The following is a 24,513-nucleotide window of genomic DNA, read 5'->3' as shown; positions in this document are numbered from 1 at the left end:
AAGGGGGTGGGGGTAGACAGTTATTTAACGTGTCGAGAGCAGCAGTTCAATTGAAGTTCATCAATCTCCCTTAATAGAAGACACAGAAAACCCTTTAAATTCCAACATTGATTTGGATTCCATAGTTTGCATTCAAACGTTCACCTACATATCACTCTATAATTTCCCGAGCTGAACTAGATGATGCCCGCGGTGTTCGGGTTAAACGAAATTACTGTACAAATTTAAAATCATGACCAGTAGACAAACCATTCATATGCTGTAATAAAGAATTAAGAAAATAAAAAATGAATAATCAATATGAAGTACATATTGGTTAGGCTTTGGTTCAATTGGGGGTTTATGTTGTTTTCCCGATCGTTTTGGTATGATCCTGGTTTCTGTTAATTATGTATTTGATTGTTCACGCTCCCGTATATTTGATTTCCATATTCTTCATTACTGAAATGGTTTAGTAATTATGACAAGTCCAATTGATCAATAATAACACCCTAACGACAGCAAAAACAAATACTGTGCGAAAGTAAATACATAGTATTTCGATATTGTGTACAGTTATATTTTCGAAGACTGTCTTAATGATTAAAAAGCATTGATGTGTGACGGCGCTTCAGGTACCGACGACCCATTATAAGAATACACAAGTGACAATTGCCGTACAGTTGTATGCATACACGCTTGAGTTCGCCACACAGATATAACTACAGAGACAAAAACCGGACCATCGGGCACCTGTGCAGCTCCCATTGACCTTTTTAGTAAAATCGAAATGTATTCTTTGTATATTTTATCGGTGTAGAGACTTAAGGAATTCCTACAATGACAAAAAAGCTATGTGAACGTTGTTCTAATCGATTTTCCTTGGATCTATCGTCAAAGGACTCTCCGAAACAGAAATTTAAACAATATGCGGATGCGTGTTACATGCATGGCCCGTCGGCCATTGCGCGTTCAATTAACATAGTACGAATGTCACTTTGGATATTAGTATTTCTAGCTGGATGGGGTAGGTATCACGTTGTACATGGTTTTTAGTATACAGTATTAAATGCACACTAAAAATCTTTATATTTCAGAAACTATCGTTTCACGATTTCCTGATAAAGAAGTCACTCAACGTTAAGGACTTATTATTTTCCTGCTTTATGATCAATATTTCATACATAAATCAGTAATTTTACAAAAAAGTTGGTTTTTCCCTCAAATATGGTATTTTCCATTTGTTTTCATGCTATTTTTTTTTAAACAATGTTGTACACGAAGAGAATGTTACGGTCCTCTTTAAGTTCTGGTGACCAAATTCCTATCAGGATGTTTCTGTGTTTCGGTTGGGGACGTACAGACCTCCATAGATGTGACCATGATGTTCACATGTGGTGTGCTTACGAACCTCCTAACTTTTATAAGGGATGTGGTGTGCTTACGAACCTCCTAACTTTTATAAGGGATGTGGTGTGCTTACAAATCTCCTAACTATTATGAGGGTTGTGGTTCGCTTACGAACCTCCTAACTTTTATAAGAGATGTGGTGTGCTTACGAACCTCCTAACTGTTATAAGTGATGTGGTGTGCTTACGAACCTTTTAACTTTTATAAGGGATGTGGTGTGCTTACGAATCTCCTAACTGTTTTAAGGGATGTGGTGTGCTTGCGAATCTCCTAACTTTTATAAGGGATGTGGTGTGCTTACGAATCTCCTAACTGATATAAGGGATATGGTATGCTTACGAATCTCCTAACTTTTATAAGGGATGTGGTGTGCTTACGAACCTCCTAACTTTTATAAGGGATGTGGTGTGCTTACGAACCTCCTAACTTTTATAAGGGATGTGGTGTGCTTACGAACTTCCTAACTTTTATAAGGGATCTTTTAGTTTTGCTGTCTGTCCGAATCCTGGTATTGTGTTTTCTTTTTCTCCCAGTGTCTGTTCGGATATTGGTGTTGCTTTCTTTTAATCTCTTTGTGTATACGGATCCTGGTGTTGTGTTTCCTTTAGTTTCGGTGTCCGTTCAGATCCTGGTGTTGTGTTTCCTTCAGGTTTGGTGTCTGTTCAGATCCTGATGGTGTGTTTCCTTTAGTTTCGATGTTTGTTCAGATCCTGATGTTGTGTTTCCTTTAGTTTCGGTGTCTGTTCAGTTCCTGGTGTTGTGCTTCCTTCAGTTTCGGTGTCTGTTCAGATCCTGGTGTTGTGTTTCCTTTAGTTTCGGTGTCTGTTCAGATCCTGGTGTTGTGTTTCCTTTAGTTTCGGTGTCTGTTCAGATCCTGATGTTGTGTTTCCTTTAGTTTCGGTGTCTGTTCAGATGTTGGTGTTGTGTTTCCTTTAGTTTCGGTGTCTGTTCAGATCCTGGTGTTGTGTTTCCTTTAATTTCGATGTCTGTTCAGATCCCGATGCTGTGTTTCCTTTAGTTTCGATGTCTGTTCAGATCCTGATGTTGTGTTTCCTTTAGTTTCGGTGTCTGTTCAGATCGTGGTGTTGTGTTTCCTTTAGTTTCGATGTCTGTTCAGATCCTGATGTTGTGTTTCCTTTAGTTTCGATGTCTGTCCAGATCCTGATGTTGTGTTTCCTTTAGTTTCGATGTCTGTTCAGATCCTGATGTTGTGTTTCCTTTAGTTTCGGTGTCTGTTCAGATTGGGTGTTGTGTTTCCTTTAGGTTTGGTGTCTGTTAGGATCTTAGTATTGCTTTCCTTTAGTCGCTGTGTGTATACGGATCCTGGTGCTGTGCTTTGTTTAGTTTTGCTGTCTGTTAGATTTCACAAGGGAGCAATATATGCTATCGTAGCAATGTCAGAACCAAAAGCGGTGAAAATATCTGTATACACAAAACTTAAATTGTGTCCAGACAGACTATCTGTTGTTCCGGGTGTCCCGGAATCATTCCCATCTTAGCCTTGTCAAACAATTCACATCTTCTGTCTTCCAAGGAATTTATCCTTGTCTTCAATAAGTAGCGAAAGAAAGACATCAAAACCGCTTCTGATACTCCACCACGTTTTGTAAAAACTGGTAAGTTAGTACATTAAAATTAAGTTTTACCATCGAAACACCAGAAATTTTCAATTTAATAAAAATGTGTATATGTATATTCACTTGTTATGATATAAGGCCGTGTACCGATGTTTTTAGTCACTGCATTGGTAGTAGCAGATTTTCTGTTCCAGGAGCATATCAAGCGACGGTATGATAAGCAGTTGATTTTGTACATTTTTTGTACATACACTTAGGTATACACATACAACATAATTGGTATTAACATTTTTTTGTTAGCAAATCGTACCAGATAATACCAAAAAATGATAGAATTAAGATGAGTAGCTCATTCAAAATAGCACGCAGCCTTGTTGTCAAACGTGATGTTCTTAGAATACCGTTAAAATATTATGCTGTTTAATCCCGCACTTTGCTGATTCTGGTTTACCAAACTGGATACCACTTATATTTCACTCGTGTGATAGATTATACTCATATCCTTGTACTTCACACTGGTTAAAAATACCTATATTCTGCCATAGTTGTGAAATATATCTGGTATTCATCGGGAAAAAATCCACCGTTTTGATAGATATATATTTTTATCCTTATTCTGATATACAGTGAAGGTTTTTTATTTTGATTATTGACTTGTACAGGGTTGGTGTTTGACATAGTGGAGGATTTTTCTTGTACTTTACTACTATACACGGTTGAAAGAGATCGATACACTTTTATATCTAATAACATGCTTTCATGTAAGACTTCCTAAATAAACTTCTTATAAATAGATTAAAATTATCTGTTTGTGTTGAACTTTTGATATCATTCTTATATATCTAATGATAGGATAATAGGTTTAAAAGGATTAAGTTATTGTCAAAAAGTACACGTTACTGCTATTTAGAAGCATTGCCGCAGTAAAAGGCTGCAGTAACCACGCAAAATCATGTTTATTTTTTTAGCTGGTTTAAGGGTTTGTCCCTCATTTCAAAATAACATTGAAAGTCACATTCTCTGTAACATATTACACAACGGTGATCGTTACACAGTTACACACCAATGACGTAGGCCGGATATTAGTTACTGTACAGCTATCGACAGTGTCACGATCTCGTGATGTTAGGGAATTCTGAAACCAGTCTTTGATGAGTTTACGATACCTTATTCTGTACAGAGACACCTGACTAACACACACAATACAAAGACTATATGAATTCAATACGTCTATTGTTTAGTTTGAGATTTTGTGTTAGGAGAAAGGTTATAAGCTTGCTTTGTTTTACTTATATGGATTCTATGGTTGGGTAGTCGTGCCACTTATGAGTAGATAACCATTATAAGGCGACTTACAGTAAACTGTACCTGGCTAGGGCTTTCTACTGGAGGGTGTTCTTTCCAAAGACATTTCATGGTCGCCATTATGATTTTACTTTAAATTGTGGTATTTTGTGACCCACCTCCTAAATTTGGGTTGTGGCATGATAACAGCGGCCACGTGTGGTGCAGGAAATGCTTGTCTTTCTGGTTTCTGTTTTTTTGGGGGTTCCGTCACACGCGATAAGAAATGCTTGTCTTTTTGGTTTCTGTTTTTTTGAGGGTTCCGTCACCACGATAAGAAATTTGGGGGTTCCGCCACACGCGATAAGAAATGCTTGTCTTTTTGGTTTCTGTTTTCTTGGGGGTTCCGCCACACGCGATAAGAAATGCTTGCCTTTCTGATTTTTGTTTTCCTGGGGGTTCCGTCACACGCGATAAGAAATGCTTGCCTTTCTGGTTTCGTTTTTTTTGGGGTCCGCCACACGCGATAAGAAATGCTTGCCTTTCTGGTTTCTTTTTTTTAGGGGTTCCGCCACATGTGATAAGAAATGCTTGCGTTTCTGGTTTTTGTTTTTCTGGGGGTTCCGTCACACGCGATAAGAAATGCTTGCCTTTCTGGTTTCTGTTTATTTGGGGGTTCCGCCACACGCGATAAGAAATGCTTGCCTTTCTGGTTTCTGTATTTTTGTGATTCCGCTACTCGCGATAAAAAATGCTTGCCTTTCTGGTTTCGTTTTTTTGGAGGTTCCGCCACACGCGATAAGAAATGCTTGTCATTTTGGTTTCTGTTTTTTTTTGGGGGGTTCCGCCACACGCGATAAGAAATGCTTGCCTTTCTGGTTTCTGTTTTTTGGGGGTTCCGCCACATGTGATAAGAAATGCTTACGTTTCTGGTTTCTGTTTTTTTGGGGTTACGCCACACGCGATAAGAAATGCTTGCCTTTCTGGTTTCTGTTTTTTTGGGGTTCCGCCACTCGCGATAAGAAATGCTTTCCTTTCTGGTTTCTGTTTTTTTGGGGTCCGCCATACGCGATAAGAAATGCTTGCGTTTCTGGTTTCTGGTTTTTTGGAGGTTCCGCCACATGTGATAAGAAATGCTTGCCTTTCTGGCTTCTACTTTGTGTGAGGTTCAGCAATATATGATAAAGAAATACTTGCCTACTGGTTTCTGCTCTTTGCTGAGTTCAGACACATGTAGTAGGATAAAGTTCAGCCACATGTGATTGAGGAAATACCTTGCCTTTCTGCATTTTTCGTCACATGTTGTTGAGGAAATGTTTGTCTTTCTTCTTTCTGGTTTGTGGGATAATTTCAAGTTAGCCAGTTCTCTTCAAAGGTCTTAAATAAATATATCTGAGGGATTTTACGCACCTACCCTTCAGTTATACCAGTATTTTTGACCAATTCGGACTTCCACTTTCAGTCCTTAGCATTGAGTTCTAGAAAGGGCGAAACATATGTAAGTTGCATTAAAATTTAATCTTAGAATACTGTATCTATTACCAAATGTTATAGGTGAAATCCCTTGTGTTCATTTTGTTATCTTTATACATGTGTCGACTTTTGATTCTGAGTTCGTCATGGTGTTGGTCTAATTCGGCTTGTTGGTTTCTAAATGGTACTGACCAACTTCGACAATTTGAAGATTCCAAGGGTCTCCACGCAAATCTTTCCTCTGTTCATTTGTTGCTCTAGTTTTGTCGATTTTCAGTTAAACTTATGGTTTTGTTAACACTCCGGGTTTCTCTTGTTGTTTTATTGTTGACGTCACTGTACAATATGGTGTTCTCTTTCATCTCCCTCCCTGATAAGACACGTACTAGCTATAAGGCTAGGTCACACTAGTATTACTGCTATAGGAATACATATCACCGATAAACGCTCAGCTACAAAGAAAATCAAACCGCGCTAAGGGGCAATTATTGATTTTTGTGATTTTAGTAAATCATTTTCTCAAACAAATCGACGGCATGGGTATCGGATAGAAATGTAAATAGTTATTTGTTGTATCAGTATTGGTTTTGTGGTCCCAGGTCACTTCACAGATACCATAGATGTTAACATAGGGACCGTATTATCTCAGATTTAGCTTTGTCTGCTTCTAGTACTTTAAGTCTCTCATCATACCATTCCCTAGGGCTAGTTTATATTTGATTTCATTAGTATTTATACGTTGGTTTACCGAATCAATGACCCGCCAGAGGTTTCGGCTGTTTGTGTTTCTAATGCCGAACGGATTACCGTAACCCTAGCTCAAATAATTCGTTATGAGACTCTCACGAAGATCCACCTTATTATTTTTCCAGATAGCAACTTTGTAATAGAACTGAATAGTACAGAAAATGACAGATTTTCTTAAAAAACAACGACCGTATACAAGAATGGGGTAGTACTGGTATAGACGGACGGTGTCAAGCACCGTTACTAGATATATCAGATGACTGAGCACCGGGTTAGAGTAAGTAATATCTGAAATCCGAATCCCTGTGAGGTCAATGGCATTTTACGACTGCACCAGCATTTTGATGTACAATGCGAAAACACAACTTACTTTGCATACATGACACGTTACTTTATCATCTTGTCAAATAATTTATCATATAATTCAAATGTCTTATCGACTAAATTCGTCTTCAGAAATATACCTCAATTATTACTTGGAGGACGTTACATTCTTGGACGATTTTAATACATTACGATGAAGCAGGAAGACGTTTTCCTTTCCGGACTTCACTATCTTATTCTCTTTTCAAGGGTGTCCATTTCATTGTTTTCTTTGTTCAGGTTTTGCTCTAGTAAAATCGATTTGAGTAATATTTGCGGTTTTGTTCAAACTGTGGTATTTCCTATTTTTTTCACCATTATCAACCATTGCACACTTTTCTCACTTCGTGTAATATAAACTGACTGCGGCAGCATTGCGATAGCGAACATGATCACTTCGCGAATAATCTGTATTATACAAATTCAAAGGCATTGATATATCCGCGTTCAGGTGGGTAAAATACCTATTTGTGTAGTGCTCGATATGGGGATTCGAGATTAAAAGATATGTAGATTAAAAAAAATCATAATATAACTGCAGCGTTCCCTTATTTGTCGTTAGATGAATTGATGACCCAAGCCCCTATAATGGAACATATGTCGAAATAACAAAATCAAGCTATGAATTTCTCTCCACATTTTCATTGGCCGTAAGTCCTCGCATATCACCCTTAATCTGTTTTTCCTGAAATAAGGACTTTTGTTCGTGAATTTTTATACCGTGTTGTGGCACTTTTGTTAAAATCTTCTGACCTTATTCACTGAGAGAGATGTAAAACAATCATTACAATCTCCTCACTCAATACAGGGTATCTTTCCGAAAAGTGTTAAATGTACACCCGTCAAAATAAATGTGATATGCGCATGCGTCAAAATAAACGCTATATGTACACGCGCCCTAATTACGCACGCACTGTTTGTCTCAGTGATCACTTTTTTCATCACAAAAACGTTTATTGGCTATTTGTGATATGTACTCTTTATCGACAGATTCAAACGTCTATTTGACGTTGTATGTTTATCACACCAACCGACAGATAGATAAGATGGCCGTGCCAATCTGCAAATTCACGGAAAAGTCTCCATTTCCAAAAAGGAAAAGATACCGATGTGTCAACATTAATGCAATTGAAAATTAAATTCGATAAAACTTTGGGGAACAGCATAATTCCAAATTAAATCAACCCACCAATGATTAATCGTTATAATTCGACATCTTTCGCAGAAATCGTGATAATTAGATAAAAGCTTGCTTCCGAAAGACGTAACATTTAAAGTGTACTTGATAACATTATGGAAAAAAGACGTGTACACCCAACATTTCGATATTGTGCGCTACAACTCGCAAGTGTAAGAAACACGCTGGTTTCGTGTAGTTTTCCTGTTGTTCGGACACACCGCTAGTTTAGTCAGGATTGATTGATCAATCGAAAGTTTTCGGCTAACCTCGACTGATTCCGGTACCCTTCCTCACGAAATCTGCCGAGATTTGACGAGTGCAATCTAAAGTTGTCGACAATGCCTGAACACTGCCACTTATTTGTGTCATTTTCTGACTCGGCATGTGGAGAAAACTGATGTATAACAAGAGTGACTGACAACCTGTGTAATTACAGTTATTATCATGACAGGTAATTAAAATATTAGGTTTCTGCCGACATTTCTTTTTACGCTTATATGTACTGTTATATTTTCGCTTTTAATATTACATGACGTCTGTGAAGTGAACAGGTCTTCATGTGTCTAATTATGTCTCCTTAGCTAATTTTGTATAAGGTAGTAAAGCCACATACTCCTCACAAAACAGCATTACCTGATATGTCGTATAGTAAGCATGAAGGTAAAGAGTACCTACAGGTAAACTATATTTTTATCATTGCTATGGTTAACAAAATAATACTTTGCAAATGAAAAAAAGGTCGATCTCTGGATCTTAACATTACCAATTTAACAAGAAGTTTGAATCATCAACTTACAAATTATGAGTGTCACATAGAAAATAAAAGGGGAAGTTACTCTAAGGCTGATTCATCTTCCTCTTTAAAAAGGGGAGAGTACTCCACTAAGAAACTCTGAGTGAACTATTCCTCGCAGATATACACGTAACTGGTGCAGAGGTACCTTTTATCTTAATAAACGATTTAAAACACGTTAAGACCATTTTGATATTGTATGTATGTGTGGTTTTACCGTATCAACGTATGGTACGGTAAAACTTTGAAATTTAAAATGATAAGAAACTTTGAAATTTAAAATGATAAGATCCTTTATAAAAGTCATCAATTTAAATTACGAATATTACAAAGGAAACAGTGGCAGATACGATTCTGATGCAATAATAAAAAAGCATGAAAACAAATTGACTGAATATTCCAGTTTAGTTAATTTTTACAAATTTCAACTGCTAACTATAGAAACCACATTTCTCAGGATAGTATTAAAAATAACTTGATGGAATTAGGGACCATAAAGGCCAATATATAATATATTCATTATGTACACTTTTTGAAATTACAAATTACAGGTATGACAGTTTGGCAGTTGACAGAATTAATCAAGAAGTTCTACACTTACCCGACCTCCACCAACCTCGTTCTTAACTCTAACGGAAGTATGCTGTTCCCGGCAGTAACAATATGTAACAGTAACCCCATACGGAAAAGCCTGCTTTCCAGTACTAGCACGGACATAAGGAACCTGATAGCGGTAGGTGGCTCTGATTTCTTTGGTTGTTCTTTCTGTCCTGTTTTAAGAACGGCTAAGATAACAGGAGGACATGAAACTATTGATGTACTCGTGTCTTCCTTGTAGTTGATGAGAAACCTCTCAAGATTTTGATGTTTCCAGAAAACAGGCGACAGTAATAAGACATATTCCTTTTACGATGTTGTATTATATCACACTGATGCTTCACGTCCTTTTAGTTTAGGAACACCATGCTGACTGACAATCAAACAGAATAGTTTTCAAACATTACAAAACAAATTAACAAGGCACATTTTGTTTCATGCTGCTCCGTGTCAATGTTACCGCGTGGCCCAATCAGATTTTTCAAAGGGAACACAGGTAGGAATTGAATTCTTGTTCAACTGACGTTATTGTTCATTCTCATCAAGCAGACGATACGAGGGCAGTCCAAAGACAATTGCGTCCTTTCGTAAATTTATTTCAGAATGAACATTTGCGGCCACTGGGTTGCATAAAGATATCATGGAATTTTACATCTAGCGAATTTTAGTAAGAACGGATTAGTTTTCAAGTAAAACAGACGACATGAAAAACACCTACTATATATATTTCGTCATGTTGTACAACTGCTAATGATGGGTCAGACAATTTATATTGTCACCAAACTAAACTGTCAGGAGTTTGACTCTTAACCGGTCACATAATTCTGATGATGTACAATATATTAAAGTTTTGAAACCACGTAAAGGTAATAAGCAAAAATAAGAAAAATAAAAATAAATAAAAAAATAAGCATTACCGTAGCCACCCAATATTTAAAGTATTTCTTACTTCGGGAGGCCGTCCTTAAATGACCATAGCTGTTGATAGGACGTTAAACAATACTAAACCAAACCAAACCAAACCAAATCGAACGGCAACCCTTTTTTTGAGATGATAAACATTTAATAGTGTAATAATGAACTGTTTATCATTTCTTGTACTTAATTACTGATATTTGATTTAGAAATACAAGTCTATACAAGTATAGGTATGACACGAATGCGCAGTTTGCAGACATCCAGTACAAACAACTTGAAACAGAAATCGTTCAGTTGTCTTTAATTGAAACACAATCAACAAGAAAATTACATCTAACAGTGGATGATGTTCACATTTCTGGTCACATTCAGTTTCATTGTACAACGCGGGTATGAAAAGAACAATCTGCGTGACAGGTGAAGTGGATATATCGACAGAAACCATCTTGGGAATTCATCGCGTGATTCATACAGTGCAGACTGAATACTGCCTTTTCAATTGCAAAACAATTCACTTCCTATTCAATACAAGTTTGGAAGTAGATGCGCGCTAATTATGTTAGTGTTCATGTTGAAGTGCGGGCCTAAACGCTTCGAATATTTGCACCCCTTGTTTTCATCAAAGCAGCATACATAATCTTGTATCTATATACGTTTCATTGTACATGTTTGTATCTCTCAAACAACAGTTTCATGATTTCACTATTCTAGAAACCACATTCAAGATGCTTCCATTTGAATGGTAAAAACATGTTGAAGATATATAATTGGTACACAGCTATGTAAGAATACTTACCGCACACGTGTATACGCTGTCATTTAACTATTTGATTAATTTCTAGTATATATATATATAATTATTGCAGGCCGCAGATACGACCGAGGCCCCACAGGTATGGGAATGGGACACGTTCGATGACAACAGTTCATTCTACGATAGTTACGACAGCGAAGCCTCCGTTAGCTTCGATTTCGCATACGAATTCGCCTCCCTTGATGATGCTACAATAACAGCTACCGGACATCAACTTGAGGATATGCTGGTGTCGTGTAACTTCAAAGGAAAATCTTGCTCACCTTCGTTAGTTTCATATTTGTTAAAATAAATTCAAAGTGGCTTCCCGTTATAACATTTTAAAGAATGATAAACATGATGTCACAATCCTTACCAAGAGTTGTCGTTCCTTGCACTCACTTACAGTTAGGAACGACAAATTAAACCTCATTAGCTTTAGCAAGGCTTTACCATGATTCTGGGCATTTAGCCATTGACAGAGGTGTTCGTGAGTGTAATAAACGACAACTCTTGGGAAAGATTGATGCTTTCCTAACCTTTATTAATATTTTATTTTTGATGTATATAGATACCAAAGAACATGAGACCTATCCTATTTTGTGTTATTATGATTGGTTGTAAGCATACCTGGGTCGTGCGATCTTATGTGGTTGTAAACACACAGGGATACATTATAAGTCATGGAAAGCATTAATTAAATAGAGCTATATATGTTATTTTTGTCTAGTTGAAATACAGATTAGAACTGAGATTCTTTTCATAATTCTGGAACGTACGATTTGAATTTGTTGTACCGACAAATAGCTATAACGCTTAATACTAAATATCTTTCCAATCACTTTATTTATCGAAAACTAGCAGAAAATCAGATTTTTTCTTGATAAATAATGACATTCATGACCATCTCTCTACACCCACCTTACGAGAAAAACGATTTTTATTAACTGGAAACTTGATATATTGCTTAATATTCCATATTGTAATTGACAACTGTATTGTTTATTAAACAATCCTGACTTGATTGACAATTGAATTGCTATTTCAATATTCCTGATAGTAATTGGCAAGCGTTCTTGTTTGTAATTGGTCGCATTAACTTTAAGATCGTAAGTGACATATAAAAGACTTTTGTTAACATTTGTGATGATTTGTTGGTTTTAGGAATTTCTCACACTTTATACACTACAAGTATGGGAACTGTTATACGTTCAATTCTGGTTTCAATTCCACTATCGCTGAAACAGAGAAATCAGGACCCGTATACGGTAAATATTAATAGATATAGTGATGATTTGATTTTAAACGTTCGCAAAGCCTCCAGCAGACGTTAGTATTTTTAATTTCCTTCGACCTCGATGTGACAATTAGTAAATTACATTCTTCATAGTGCATCTTTTTTTTGTTTTTTGTTGTTTTTGTTTTTTGTTTTTATCTCGAAAGATAGTCTACGTAAATCTTCTCAGAACGTTTTGAAGTGTAAACATTTTCATGCAGACGAAGCTTATATTGTTTAATTCTGGTTCCTGAATATCTAGGTTTAAAATCTTGTTAATCACCATTGTTTAAAAAATGTGACATGCACTGTTGGTTTGATGGTTAAACAAATGGTGAAAATGATTTTTTTTTTCAGATGAAGTTATTTTTTCTAAAAATACAGAATGAAATTCGTTTCAATCATATGTTTATTACCATACGTTACAATTACAGATGGCTTAAATCTTAACGATTTTTTAAGTTTGAAGATATAGTTCAACGTTTAGTTATTCATAGCTTTGATAGGAGACGAGTCATGCCGCGTGCCAATGGTCGGTATGGTCTGTATCCTCCTGCGGTATTACTACAGTACTTGAAACCTTCATAGTTGCTGGATCTGCCCGCTTCCCGCGGCTCTTATACTTAAGTGTCTAAGGCAATGGCCTACCACTTTGTCCTATTTTGTATCGTAGAGTTTTGTGTCAAATAGCTGATGTCACATTAAGGCGGTGTCCACAAATGATTGGTCGATGGTCACTTTAAAGGGCTATCTTACTGGAATGTCGGTGACTGGACATGGTAGCGCTACGTTCCGTCCGTTCAGAATGTTCTGAATTTGGGCTGTTGTTATTGCACAGATATACAGATTTTATTCTGACAATAGGACTGGGAAATCTTATTCAATCAGCTCAGTACAATCACAATCAAATCATGATATTATATAATAACTATGACAACATCATCATTGACATATCTCCTCAAAGTGATTATAAATGACAGATTATCTAGTTTTGATGCATATAAAACGTAAGAGTCGCACAGTGATGACATTAAGTGTGTTCTTAACTTTGAAATAAATATTCAATCAATATATTTGGCTACAGGTGAATTAGAATTGGTTCCTTATATATATACTTATAACCGATCTGTTGGTTTCTCCAGTGATGGTCGAGGCGAGAGACGTATGATTTAATAGTTCTTGATTGGAAAATAAGATGTGCCGAATGCATCGACCAAAATAACACAATAGAGATAGTAACTGACGTCACATAGTGCATCCCATTGACAGGTCTAGCACTGGAGCTTTACCTTGAGCAGGACGAATATATCGGGAGCCTTTCTCCAGACGCCGGGATCAAATTGACGATACACAACCAGACTAGTATGCCTTTCCCGGAGGAAAACGGTATAAACCTCGCCCCTGGATTCAAGACAGGAATTTCTCTAAAACTTGTAAGTACGATCTGATAATATGGGCTATGAGTGACAGGGATACTGCTGTATTCGAATTAGTATTTTTTTGCGAATGTTTATTTTCATCTTTGCATTGTTTAACGACTTAAATGTTTGGTGATCAAAATTCGTAAACATATCACATACATAATTCTAAAATTGCAAATGAACCTAAGTCATTGTTTAATTGTACCACAGCAGCTATTCCAGTGGAATGTAATGAGACGGATAATGCGTTGTTAATGGTCTATAGGATGAGCAATTATACTGTACAAACTTTACAGACAGAAATTATTCGAGCTAAAGCACCACACGGGGAATGCAAAGACTATACCAAGGCAGAAAACTACCTATACAACGCCTGGGCTGAAGAAGGCCAGCTTAGTATAGATTATTCTTACGTGGTAAGTAATCTACTGGAAATACATAAAAACTCTTTCTAAAAGAGTTCCATTTAAAAAAAATAATATGGAAAATTAAAAACAGATTTGAATTTGAATTTGAACTGATTTTCACATGTTTTTAAGATTAAATGTATTGAAAAGACCCCGGCCATTCGGACGTATTAATGTAGCGATAATTAAGAGATACTCTTAAACAGATCTGATGTATAATGATTTTGAGGTAGCATTATACCCTTACGTTAAGTGTTGCCGTAGTCAGAATAGGACTATTAAACACTCTGGATAAAATAATTCTTTTTCCTTTACTAGACATTTCACATGGACATCAGTTGAGAGGTAGATGAAAAAACTGTTAAAAGTAGTATATATTGAATGTGAAAACATCTTAATAACTGTGATACTTAAATAGTAGCAAAGTTTAATCAAATGTTTGACTAGAGAAATATCATTGAATTTAACTTCTCTTGCTGAACCAAAGTTAACTTGCATATTTGACGTAGGGTATGCATTATAAAGTATCAACTGAGGTCTACCAACGATTAACCACTTTTTACGCATAGAATATGCGTAACATGTTTACATGTCATCATATGACGTTGATCTTCAGTTTGTTTTACCTGAGACCAATCAAACAAATTTCTTCGTGCCTTCAATTTTGCTATGACATTTTCCAGGGGTGTAGAGATCGAAAGAGATCACAACCCCTGGATATCGAGGCTGCTTCACCCAAGGTGAAGGTGTTTGATTGGTCTCAGGTAAAACAAACTGACCAATCGCTAGGCTGATACCTGTCCTTTGAAGATGACAAAGGAAAGACGCCCGACTTCAAAGACTGTCAATTTTTACCGTTACGTGACCGCGAGATTCTTTTGATGTATATCAAAGGATCGATTTAGTCTCCTTGTCTCATCAACAAGGAGGCGCACACTGAGCCTTCAATTTTGCTATGACATATTCCAGGGGTGTAGAGAGCGAAAGTGAGCGTAACCCCTGGATATCGAGGATGATCTACTCTATAAGACGACACATGATTTGGTTATGACGTCATTGTTATTTGCCATTGTGACGTTGTCACCCCGCCTTAAAAAACAGTACATGTAAACATCTTCGAATCAATCGCACAAATGACTTAGATTGTTGTAAAACATGTCTACCTGATTAGTTACGACTATATACCGAGTGTATTTCGTTTTTAGTTTTTCTTACCTGTATGACCTTCCTTTGCTTGTACATATATTCCTTGAACCACCTCTTACCATTTCAATCTTTATAAACCCCAGGACTTGAGTAACAAATTGATTCATATGTAGTATGGTGTTATTTTTAAATGATATGTCCTAACAAAATTTAATAAGGTATTTGAGTCGGATTATTTTTGCGGATGCTTATTTTCGTCTTTGCATTTATATGGCTGATGATTCGAATTTGTAGACATATCACATTAATAATACTATTAATATGCATTCTTAAACATATGATTTTGTGTGGAAGGCCTGCCAGAAAACTTGTTTCCAGCAGAGCCTGATCAGGTTCTGCGGATGCTGTAGCCTGGATTTACCCTGCTCAGGAGCTGCCCTCACGGATGAACTGTCAGAGTATCCTTACGGGGTCGGCTGGTGTCTCTATTCTAACGACACACAAGGTAAGGGCTGTTAATTAAAATCAGAATAATACATTTAATTTCCAGATCCTTGATAATGTTCATTTTAAAACTTCCGTACAGTGTAATTGCTTTTTCTGTTCAATATTTGACATGAGTTGTCGGTAGTCCAATTCCGTCTTTGCGTATTATTGGTATTGGTTTGTGTGAGAAAATTATGTCGTTTTCTCAATAATTGATGACGTTACTCTCACAAACAAATGAAGTAACAATCAATACGTCTTCTCAAGAGAAGATAACTCTGCAATACGCAAAGACGGAATAATGTAGTCTAGTCATGAAAACGCGAAAATCCTGTTCAGTCAATTAAAACAGCAAACATGTCAAATTGGTCGGAGTCACTTCCCTTTATTTAATACAACTAGGTTGTTTGTTCGCTTGGTGACATTGGACTATCATAATTTAGTAACGAAGATGGAAAAAAACCCCCACCATAATAGCAAAATGTTAACAATTATCAACATTATATCAAAAGAAATATTACTGTTATTCGTCTAGAGGACAAACATGATCACGTAGCTGTTATGTGTGGTGTACTTGACTCAGCCATGACCTTTCCAGTCGTTTGTCATTATATATGTTACACGTTGAGAAGATGTCAAATGTAAGAATATATGCAAAGCTACACCTTTTACTGACATTGAAGGTACATTTTCAGAAAGTCACATATTTTCATCACGTGTACGACAGAATCCAAGCGCCATTTTCATGTGCAAGTTTGCATGTTTATTATTACTTTAATTTTTTCGACTTATCGGTTACAACATATATACAGTACAAAACAACATATATACAGTACAATACAATATATATACAGTACAATACAATATATACAGTACAATACAATATATATACAGTTCAATACAACATATACACAGTACAATACAACATATATACAGTACAATACAATATATAACCATGCAAACATAATATATATCAAGATATTATATTTGTACATTACACTAGTGGAGATTGAACATTTACCACTAATTAAAGAAGTTGAGACCTTTTCTTGATCGCATGCACTAAATGTTTACCCAAATTTCTAATTTCTGATAAACTATTACTGTTTAGCAGTTGCATAAATTTAAACATGCTAGTACGATTTATATATGATCTTTTGATGAATTTAGATCTTATGTCAGCATAGCAAGGACATGTCAAAATGAAACGAAATGCATCTCCTATCTCAATCTTGTTACATAATGTAAACAGTATGTTTCCTCTTTTGATATTATTATACCTGCCACATTGAATATATAATTTGTGTGCTGATAATCTTATTTTACAAAGATGTTTTACATAATTTATACCGATAGATTTGCACAAATAAAATTGCTGTCCAAAATTACAAGTATATTGATACACATTTGGCAGAAAATGTTATTTTTCAAGGCATTCTTGTTTGAATATATCATTAATGAATACCTCAATTATGCAAAATATGTGCAGACTCTCCAGATGACGGTCGGTTTAGATCAACAAACGATAATGCCTGTAACGAAAAATAGTAACTGGAAAGTACTCGTCCAGCGCTTTGGTTAGGTGAATAATGATCTGACAGCGGGGTTACGCTATACTTAATTGGTGAACGAGTTATTCAAAATTTTAAAGTAATCACTTGAGGAATATACTGTATAACACGAAATGTTCGTGGATACATTCCTTCGTGGTTTGAAGCCATTTAGATCGTTTCGTTGATATCCTATATAAAACAGTAGACAAGTATATCTTTCAAATTCGTTGTATTTATTTTCGTGGTTCAATAGCGACAACGAAAACCACGAATGTTTATACACAACGAACATTTCATGTTATACAGTAACAAGTTTCTGGTTTTCCTTGGCCAGACCGTTTTTTCTTAGCTTCTCATCGGTCAATAAACCTTGTCTCAGGGAACCGGAAACGTGTTATATCCCTGAAACTTATACTTTACCTGTGTAATGTTCCGACCGAACTTTTGCAATACATTGACATATTTTATATGTTTTTTCGCACAGCAATATGTGAAAGCAATGTACTGGAAAAGTATGAAAAGAGTGATCTGCCCTGTTCATCGTCCTGCGTTCCACCTTGCGAGTACGTTATGTATATGGGTTGTAAAGACATTTGATTTAAGTATATATTGTAAATGCAAATTAATTGCGTTTTCTCACTGGCATATATCATGTTTTTATTGAAAACAAAAACAATTGTGGAAATTTATCGAACAGACGCCTATTGCCCTGTTTGGGTCCGGGTCAAAATCATATATACTGTAATCAACTGGCCTCTTCAGAATCGGGAACTATTTTCTGTCTCCCCTACTTGGGGGACATCAAAGGATTAAAAATGGCAAAGGTTGTGATCTTAACCATAGTCTTGCTCTAGCCGTAAAGGCAATAAATGCCAGTTAGTAAAACGCATGTATGTCCTCCATTGTATACCTTGTACCTTGCATCGTGCATCTGTCGGCCTAGTAACATTGTTTACACCGTTAAACGTGACTTATGCTGTTGATTAAATGTAAGATGACAAATTCTCCTCTATTTACCAGTTTACAGAAGTTTCATGCGTTTTAAGTAAATGTAATTGACTTGTTTTTTTTTAATTAAGTTGTTTAAAGTATATACCTATTTTAACCTTTAACGTTTATATTATCGACACTTTTTTATAGTTAAAGAAAACAGAGAGAGCGATGGGAGTTAAAACATGTTTTTTAATTGAAAATAAATAAAAACCAAATTCAATTTGTTTCTGTTCAATAATCGGGCAAGTTCAGTTTTTTTAGTATCGATTCATTAATAATTCTAATAACAATTGTTCAGTTTTCAACTTTGTTTTCAGTGAAACAGAGTTCATGACGGAAGTGTCCATGTCCGCCTGGCCGTCCACCGCATACATGGTCAGTTCTAACACTTCTTTATACTTATAAGGTCGGGGTTTTCTTATCGGACGTGAAAAGGTATAGGGCCATTCGGTGCTCCGCTTTCCTATCACACCAAAATCTCTTGTGTGTCACCAACAGGTCAGAAGTGTGTTGGATATAAGTTGGAAATGATTCTCAGTTGTTGAAAAATATATAAAGTTTATTTTCAAAACAAGATCAGTCAAATATCTAGTTGAACCTAAGGTCAAAATACATGTACATTGTATGTCGTGAGACTTAATGGAAATGAACATGTCGACTGCACACAGCTGTCGAGGATTCTGGTCCGTTTCTTGTAGTACGTCTCTGAAAACGTCATCGCGACGTCATCGCGAAGTTGGACTGTTATGATTCAAGTTATAAATCATTGCGTATGCGAAGATAATGAAATAGTTTCGGAGTCCTTTGAAGGGCATCTTTATTAAAAGAAAACAACAGAGGAAGCGAATATATGATAGACAATGACCCTTTTTCAGAATAAAAGTCTCCATTAAGCTGACTTTGATTACATTAGTTATGATACAATAGGTCCCCCTGCTTTAGGTATTCATACCTATCACAATTGAGGCATGTTCAAAGTATCCAAAATTTCAGGATAGAAGCGTCCTATTTAGACATCATAGTGATCTTAACTATAGTTTTACGATTTCGTTGTTTACTACCATGCAGTGTGAAATAATTTATTATTTACATATAAACCATGAGCGGTCTCTACTTTATCTAAGTTCGAAGTTTGGTTTAGTTGCCACTTGTGTATTCATTCAGATGACACTTTCCGAATTATCTGTTTCCATCTCCGTTTTCTGTAAAGGTTTACGAATTGGATATGTTTCCTTTTATTTCTTATTTCTTCTTCTGTCTTTCGAGTCTTTTTAACACGATTTGTCGTCAACAGGACGCCGCCATCAACGACTTCCGATCTGCCTCCAGCACAATCTTCTCTACCATAACGACGAGTTCGACGGAAACCGAAAAAAGGAGTTTTATGAAGTAAGTAGCGTTATTTCCAAACTCTGACAGACGTTGTCGGTTCTCCAGTCCTAGGTTAATGCATCTTTTGTTTTGCGTTTAATACTTTTTTTCAACTAAAATCATTTATTTAAAACCCTATGAATTATTGTTTACACTCCAATCCTAGTTATATTAAAATTTCATTTATGTTTAATGTTGTTTTAAATATAACGACATCTGTTTATTATTCCAGTGAAAATGGAGTTAAAGTAGAAATATATTATCGGTACTTGAACTTCGAAGTGATCAAAACAGAAGCATCATATGAGGTAAGTAATACCAAAAACAGACTAATGTTATACCATAAACAGACTAATGTAATACCAAAACCAGAATTAAGTAATACCAAAAACAGACTCAAATAATACCAAAAAACAGACTAACGTTATACTTTAAATACACAAAAGATGTACCAAAAACACCCATCAGTAATATCAGAAACAGACTTCAGTAATACAAAAAAAAAAGACCTCAATAATACCAAAAAACAGACTAAAGTTGTAAATAGTTGTATTAGTAGACTTGGGGTATAATAAGATGGACTGAATGTTGTTTATACCTGTACATGTTGTTACAGAAGAGATGGAAAGGCTTTTTTTTATCGGTTGTTGTGATTTTTTTCCAAAGATCTTACACCTAAGATTTCGGGGTGAGGTTTGGCCGGATAGGTGCGTGCTACCCTTTTACAAAATGTTTCTTATAAATCCATGATAAAAACTGGAATTCAAATTGTTATACATTTATCTCTTTATCCTTCTCTACTTTGTGAATAAACGATTTTATGTCGTATACAAACGCTTTGCATGCAACAACAGTAGTACGTTGAAAGAAACAATTGTTTTTTCCGTAAGCACACATAATCCTTGGTCACCATAACCCAAAGCCACCTAGTGTATGCTTCAATAACCGATTGAGTTATCCCCCTTGCCGAAATGTTATTTTACTCTCAGGATAATATGTTAACATGTTACCATTAACAGGTGGAGAACCTTCTGTCGGACATCGGTGGTCAGCTCGGACTGTGGATAGGATTGTCCATTGTGTCCTTGTTCGAGATTATAGAGATAGTTTCGGACATAGTCGTTATTGGGATACTAAGGTTGTGTAGCAAGAAGAAAAATGGTGTAAAGTCAATTAGGGATGACCAGCTAAATGATGATGAGGAAGCAAACAGCAAACTGCCTCCAAGTTTCTCCAGGGCCGGTACCAAACATCGGTAATGATTATGTAATAATACATCGTGTTTTGGCTCGATTCACAGTACCTTTACACGTGAAACACGCAAGTTGACGCGTTACGAACGAATTAGACTCTCGAAGAATAGTCATGACACATACAAAGCCTCGTTCTCTATGACAGAGCTTCATGGCTCATGACACGTATGAAGCTTTATGAAATGTAACAAAGTGTGATGAAACATTGCTTGATAAGTTCAAACGCCACAAAAGTGTGCAGCACGTCACAGCGTCAATAGAAACGTCACAAAAGTGTGCTAAAACATCACAGCGTCAATAGAAACGTCACGAAGCATTTTAATATGTAGTGGGAATGGATTCAAGCAATTATTGATCACCTCTTATTAATTTGATATAGCTGATGCAACTTTCAACACAGGGACAAATGTTTTCCAGTCACGATAGTGAAATATAATTTGAAATTTAATTCAATTACCTGACACAGCCCAAATTGTTTAATTCTACAAACGATTGTTTAATATCACTTTTCAGCACTACAAAGTTAAAAATATATCACAATACTAACTTACTATTATTTGACGTAACGACATATTTTGTCAGAAAAGTAATCGTGGAATATACTAGTATTTTATTTAGTGATCGGTGATGGCGGTAAAATATCATAGATTAGTACATGACACACATTTTCCCTTCATCCTCTTTTGTTGGATCCTAATAACTTGGAGGTCAATGATTGTTTATATTGACCCCGTGTTCTACTTTATTGAGAAGCAGCAGATTAATATTTTAACTTTGTGACCGATATTTCAATTGTAACGTCATAACGCTTCCATCAAATGTCTCCTCCGTATAATTTCATATTTCTATTTTGTTTAATGATACAAAATCTTATTGAGCATGAAATATAACAGTATACCAGGATTTTTGTTCGATGAATATGTTCACCTCACCAAAAGTCAATAACTGATAAGTATATATTTTTTGCGAAGAATGAGTTAATGCAAGGGTTATTTCTTATCAATGGATGTTGAAGAATGAGGATGGCATTAGACATTTCACTTTATATTCGGAATCTTGGCAATTTGTACAATATATTAAAGTTTTGAAACCACGTAAAGGTAATAAGCAAAAATAAGAAAAATAAATAAAAAAATAAGCATTACCGTAGCTACCCAATATTTAAAGTATTTCTTAGGTTCTTTTTATCATTAATTATAAATAAGCCCGATACGAGCTCTCTATAACCTTTGTAAAATATTGTGCAAAATTATTCTTTTTTGGACCTATATACTCTTTTGCTTTTGAAAGATAAAAACGAAAATTTAAGAATAAATGTTGTACTGAGCTTTATTGGTTGGATTTAAAGTGAACTTTATGTATTATCAATACTATTATCACGAACAAAGTTCTCATTTAAATTTCGATCCCGAAATCATTTCATTGTATTATTCTATCACGAAACCTCAATTTTCCCGTCATGGTTTGTTTGGTTCGGACTATCATGAAGATAACGACAGATTTTAATGTGTTATGCCGTACCACGCATTTATGTTCATCTGACTCAATTAGTACTCATTTATTGCGCGGATGTATGTACACACGCCATCGTCTACTATTGATATACATCCGCACTACAAAGTCGTGATGCCTGTATCATCAGATGAACATGCATGTATATACGATATGCGGGTATGTTGATGAACGAAGATTTCATCAATCCTTATTAATAGAACAATGCATCTAAAAATCATTCTTATTAGCAATACGTATTGCTAATAAGGATGATGTTTAAAATGCATTGTTCTATTAATAAGGATTGATGAAATCTTCGTTCATCAACGAACTCTAAACTAACCCCGATGAATGAGGTCAGTGGAAGTATTTACATTACATTACGGTAAACTACAGGGCTTCGTTTCAGATTAGTTTGTTATTAATTATGTAGTTATGCAAATAGACAATGGAAAATTATCTTTAATGCCTTTGTCTTAAAAATAAGATATAATATGACTGTTGTCGGAAAGTAAACATGATGGCCTTTGCTTTTGACCCCGTACATATATATATATTGGTATATCATGCGACAACATTTTTTCTAGTTACTCGTTGGTTGAATCATACTCACATAAAAGGTTGATGATATGATATATTGACTCGATGTTAGTATTTTTAGTCTTTTTTCAGAAGCGACAGGTTAATATTCTATTCATAACGTCACTTCACTTGACCTTTTCTCGGTAGTATCTTTTCTCGGGTTATATATTCACATATTTACGTGAACAATTAATTGAGATATGTAGACCACGTTACAAGATTAGTAATACCGTGTTTATGCGTATTTGCCTCGTCATTTCAATTCGGAATTTAAACTTTAACTCACACAATTTGTGTGTACATTTACATTGCTTCTTATTGTACTCATGGTAATTAACATGTACAGTATATGATAAAAATATACAACATTAACATAATGCATTATTGTATCTTTATTATTTTGAAAATACACACGATGTTCAGAGAACGGTTCCAACGAACATTAAGCAGCATGCAAATGCATTTTTTTTTTAAAGGAGACATACATTTTGCCTTTCTGGTAAAAGGCTGTTAGTTATTCTTGTTGGTCACAGTAGATCATTTAGGTACACACAGCTGATATCCTGAAACCAGTTATTTTAACAATTGATAAAAAATATACTTTAAATTATGAGGAGCTGTTTCATTTAGTTCATTGTATATATATACACCAGAACATTATGCCGTGATCTGTACCATACAAAGGGCTAACGAAGGGAGCGCAATACTGGTGTGACATACAGCCGAGTTCAGGTAACGTTATTTAGGATCTGCACTCTTGAAACCGTCCTAATGTTTAAAGTCAAATTCTGCGCTTAAGCCCATTTTCTTGTTACGGTGATTAATTAATAGAAATTATCAATAACTTAGAATTTCTTTCCGAGTGTTAACTACGATTATGTTTTTCAATAATCGCATTTGACCTTCAGATCGTGTCACATGATTTAAGCGAGTAAATAGAAGAGTAACTCTGAGCAAAGAATGGTAAATGAATTTCCTGTGTAGTAAGTTATTTTCATTGCATCTCGGACAATAATGCCATTCATTTTTTGGTGAAGCACCGTCACGTGGCGGATTTTCAATGAGATATTATAATGAGGGGGTACATTTTATTGCGGGTTTGTAGCGGCTTCCAACATGGCAGAGAGATTATCGCTCGAAATATTCAATACATTCCATCAAATGCTAATCATTCTTTTTTTGTAAAAGTCTTCCATGCCTTTCAGTATGAGTTACTGCCCCTACACCATAAATAGGAATATTTCTGTTTCTGGCAATCCCTAAGGCAGATTGTCATGATGGCTTCCTGAATATGGTAGATTACATGGCAAAACAGAGGTGAGGTTAAGGTGCACATAAGATATTGAATTCAACAGAACGGCTACAAAGCTATTAAATCATATGTAATGTAATGGACGCCGCTTTCGAAGAATTCAGT

The 24,513-nt window shown here is 35.6% G+C and overlaps 1 protein-coding gene across 1 annotated transcript; it reads left to right on the top strand.

The window, feature by feature from the left end:
* The first annotated feature begins 678 nt into the window (after window positions 1-678).
* Window positions 679-22,726, top strand: LOC110447308 (amiloride-sensitive sodium channel subunit beta-like). The gene is made up of 12 exons (XM_021492915.1): window positions 679-1,006; window positions 9,358-9,539; window positions 11,188-11,402; window positions 12,279-12,382; window positions 13,660-13,823; window positions 14,108-14,227; window positions 15,719-15,869; window positions 17,888-17,966; window positions 18,714-18,771; window positions 19,691-19,785; window positions 20,000-20,075; window positions 20,787-22,726. Exons 1-12 carry the CDS (start codon window positions 820-822, stop codon window positions 21,024-21,026), a joined length of 1,671 nt encoding a protein of 556 aa, XP_021348590.1. The 5' UTR covers window positions 679-819; the 3' UTR covers window positions 21,027-22,726.
* The last annotated feature ends 1,787 nt before the right edge of the window (window positions 22,727-24,513 follow it).

This window comes from Mizuhopecten yessoensis, unplaced genomic scaffold, assembly GCF_002113885.1.
Source record: "Mizuhopecten yessoensis strain PY_sf001 unplaced genomic scaffold, ASM211388v2 scaffold3311, whole genome shotgun sequence".
NCBI lineage: Eukaryota > Metazoa > Mollusca > Bivalvia > Pectinida > Pectinidae > Mizuhopecten > Mizuhopecten yessoensis.
The sequence above is the reverse complement of the archived record's forward strand: the minus strand, read 5'-3'. Positions and strand labels throughout refer to the sequence as shown.

Excerpts from the sequence above, each read along its gene's own strand:
- LOC110447308 (XM_021492915.1), top strand. The coding sequence starts at position 820 with ATGACAAAAAAGCTATGTGAACGTTGTTCTAATCGATTTTCCTTGGAT. Across the intron at positions 14,228-15,718 it reads GTATAGATTATTCTTACGTG|GCCTGCCAGAAAACTTGTTT; the intron begins GTAAGTAATCTA and ends TTTGTGTGGAAG. Across the intron at positions 15,870-17,887 it reads CTATTCTAACGACACACAAG|CAATATGTGAAAGCAATGTA; the intron begins GTAAGGGCTGTT and ends TTTTTCGCACAG.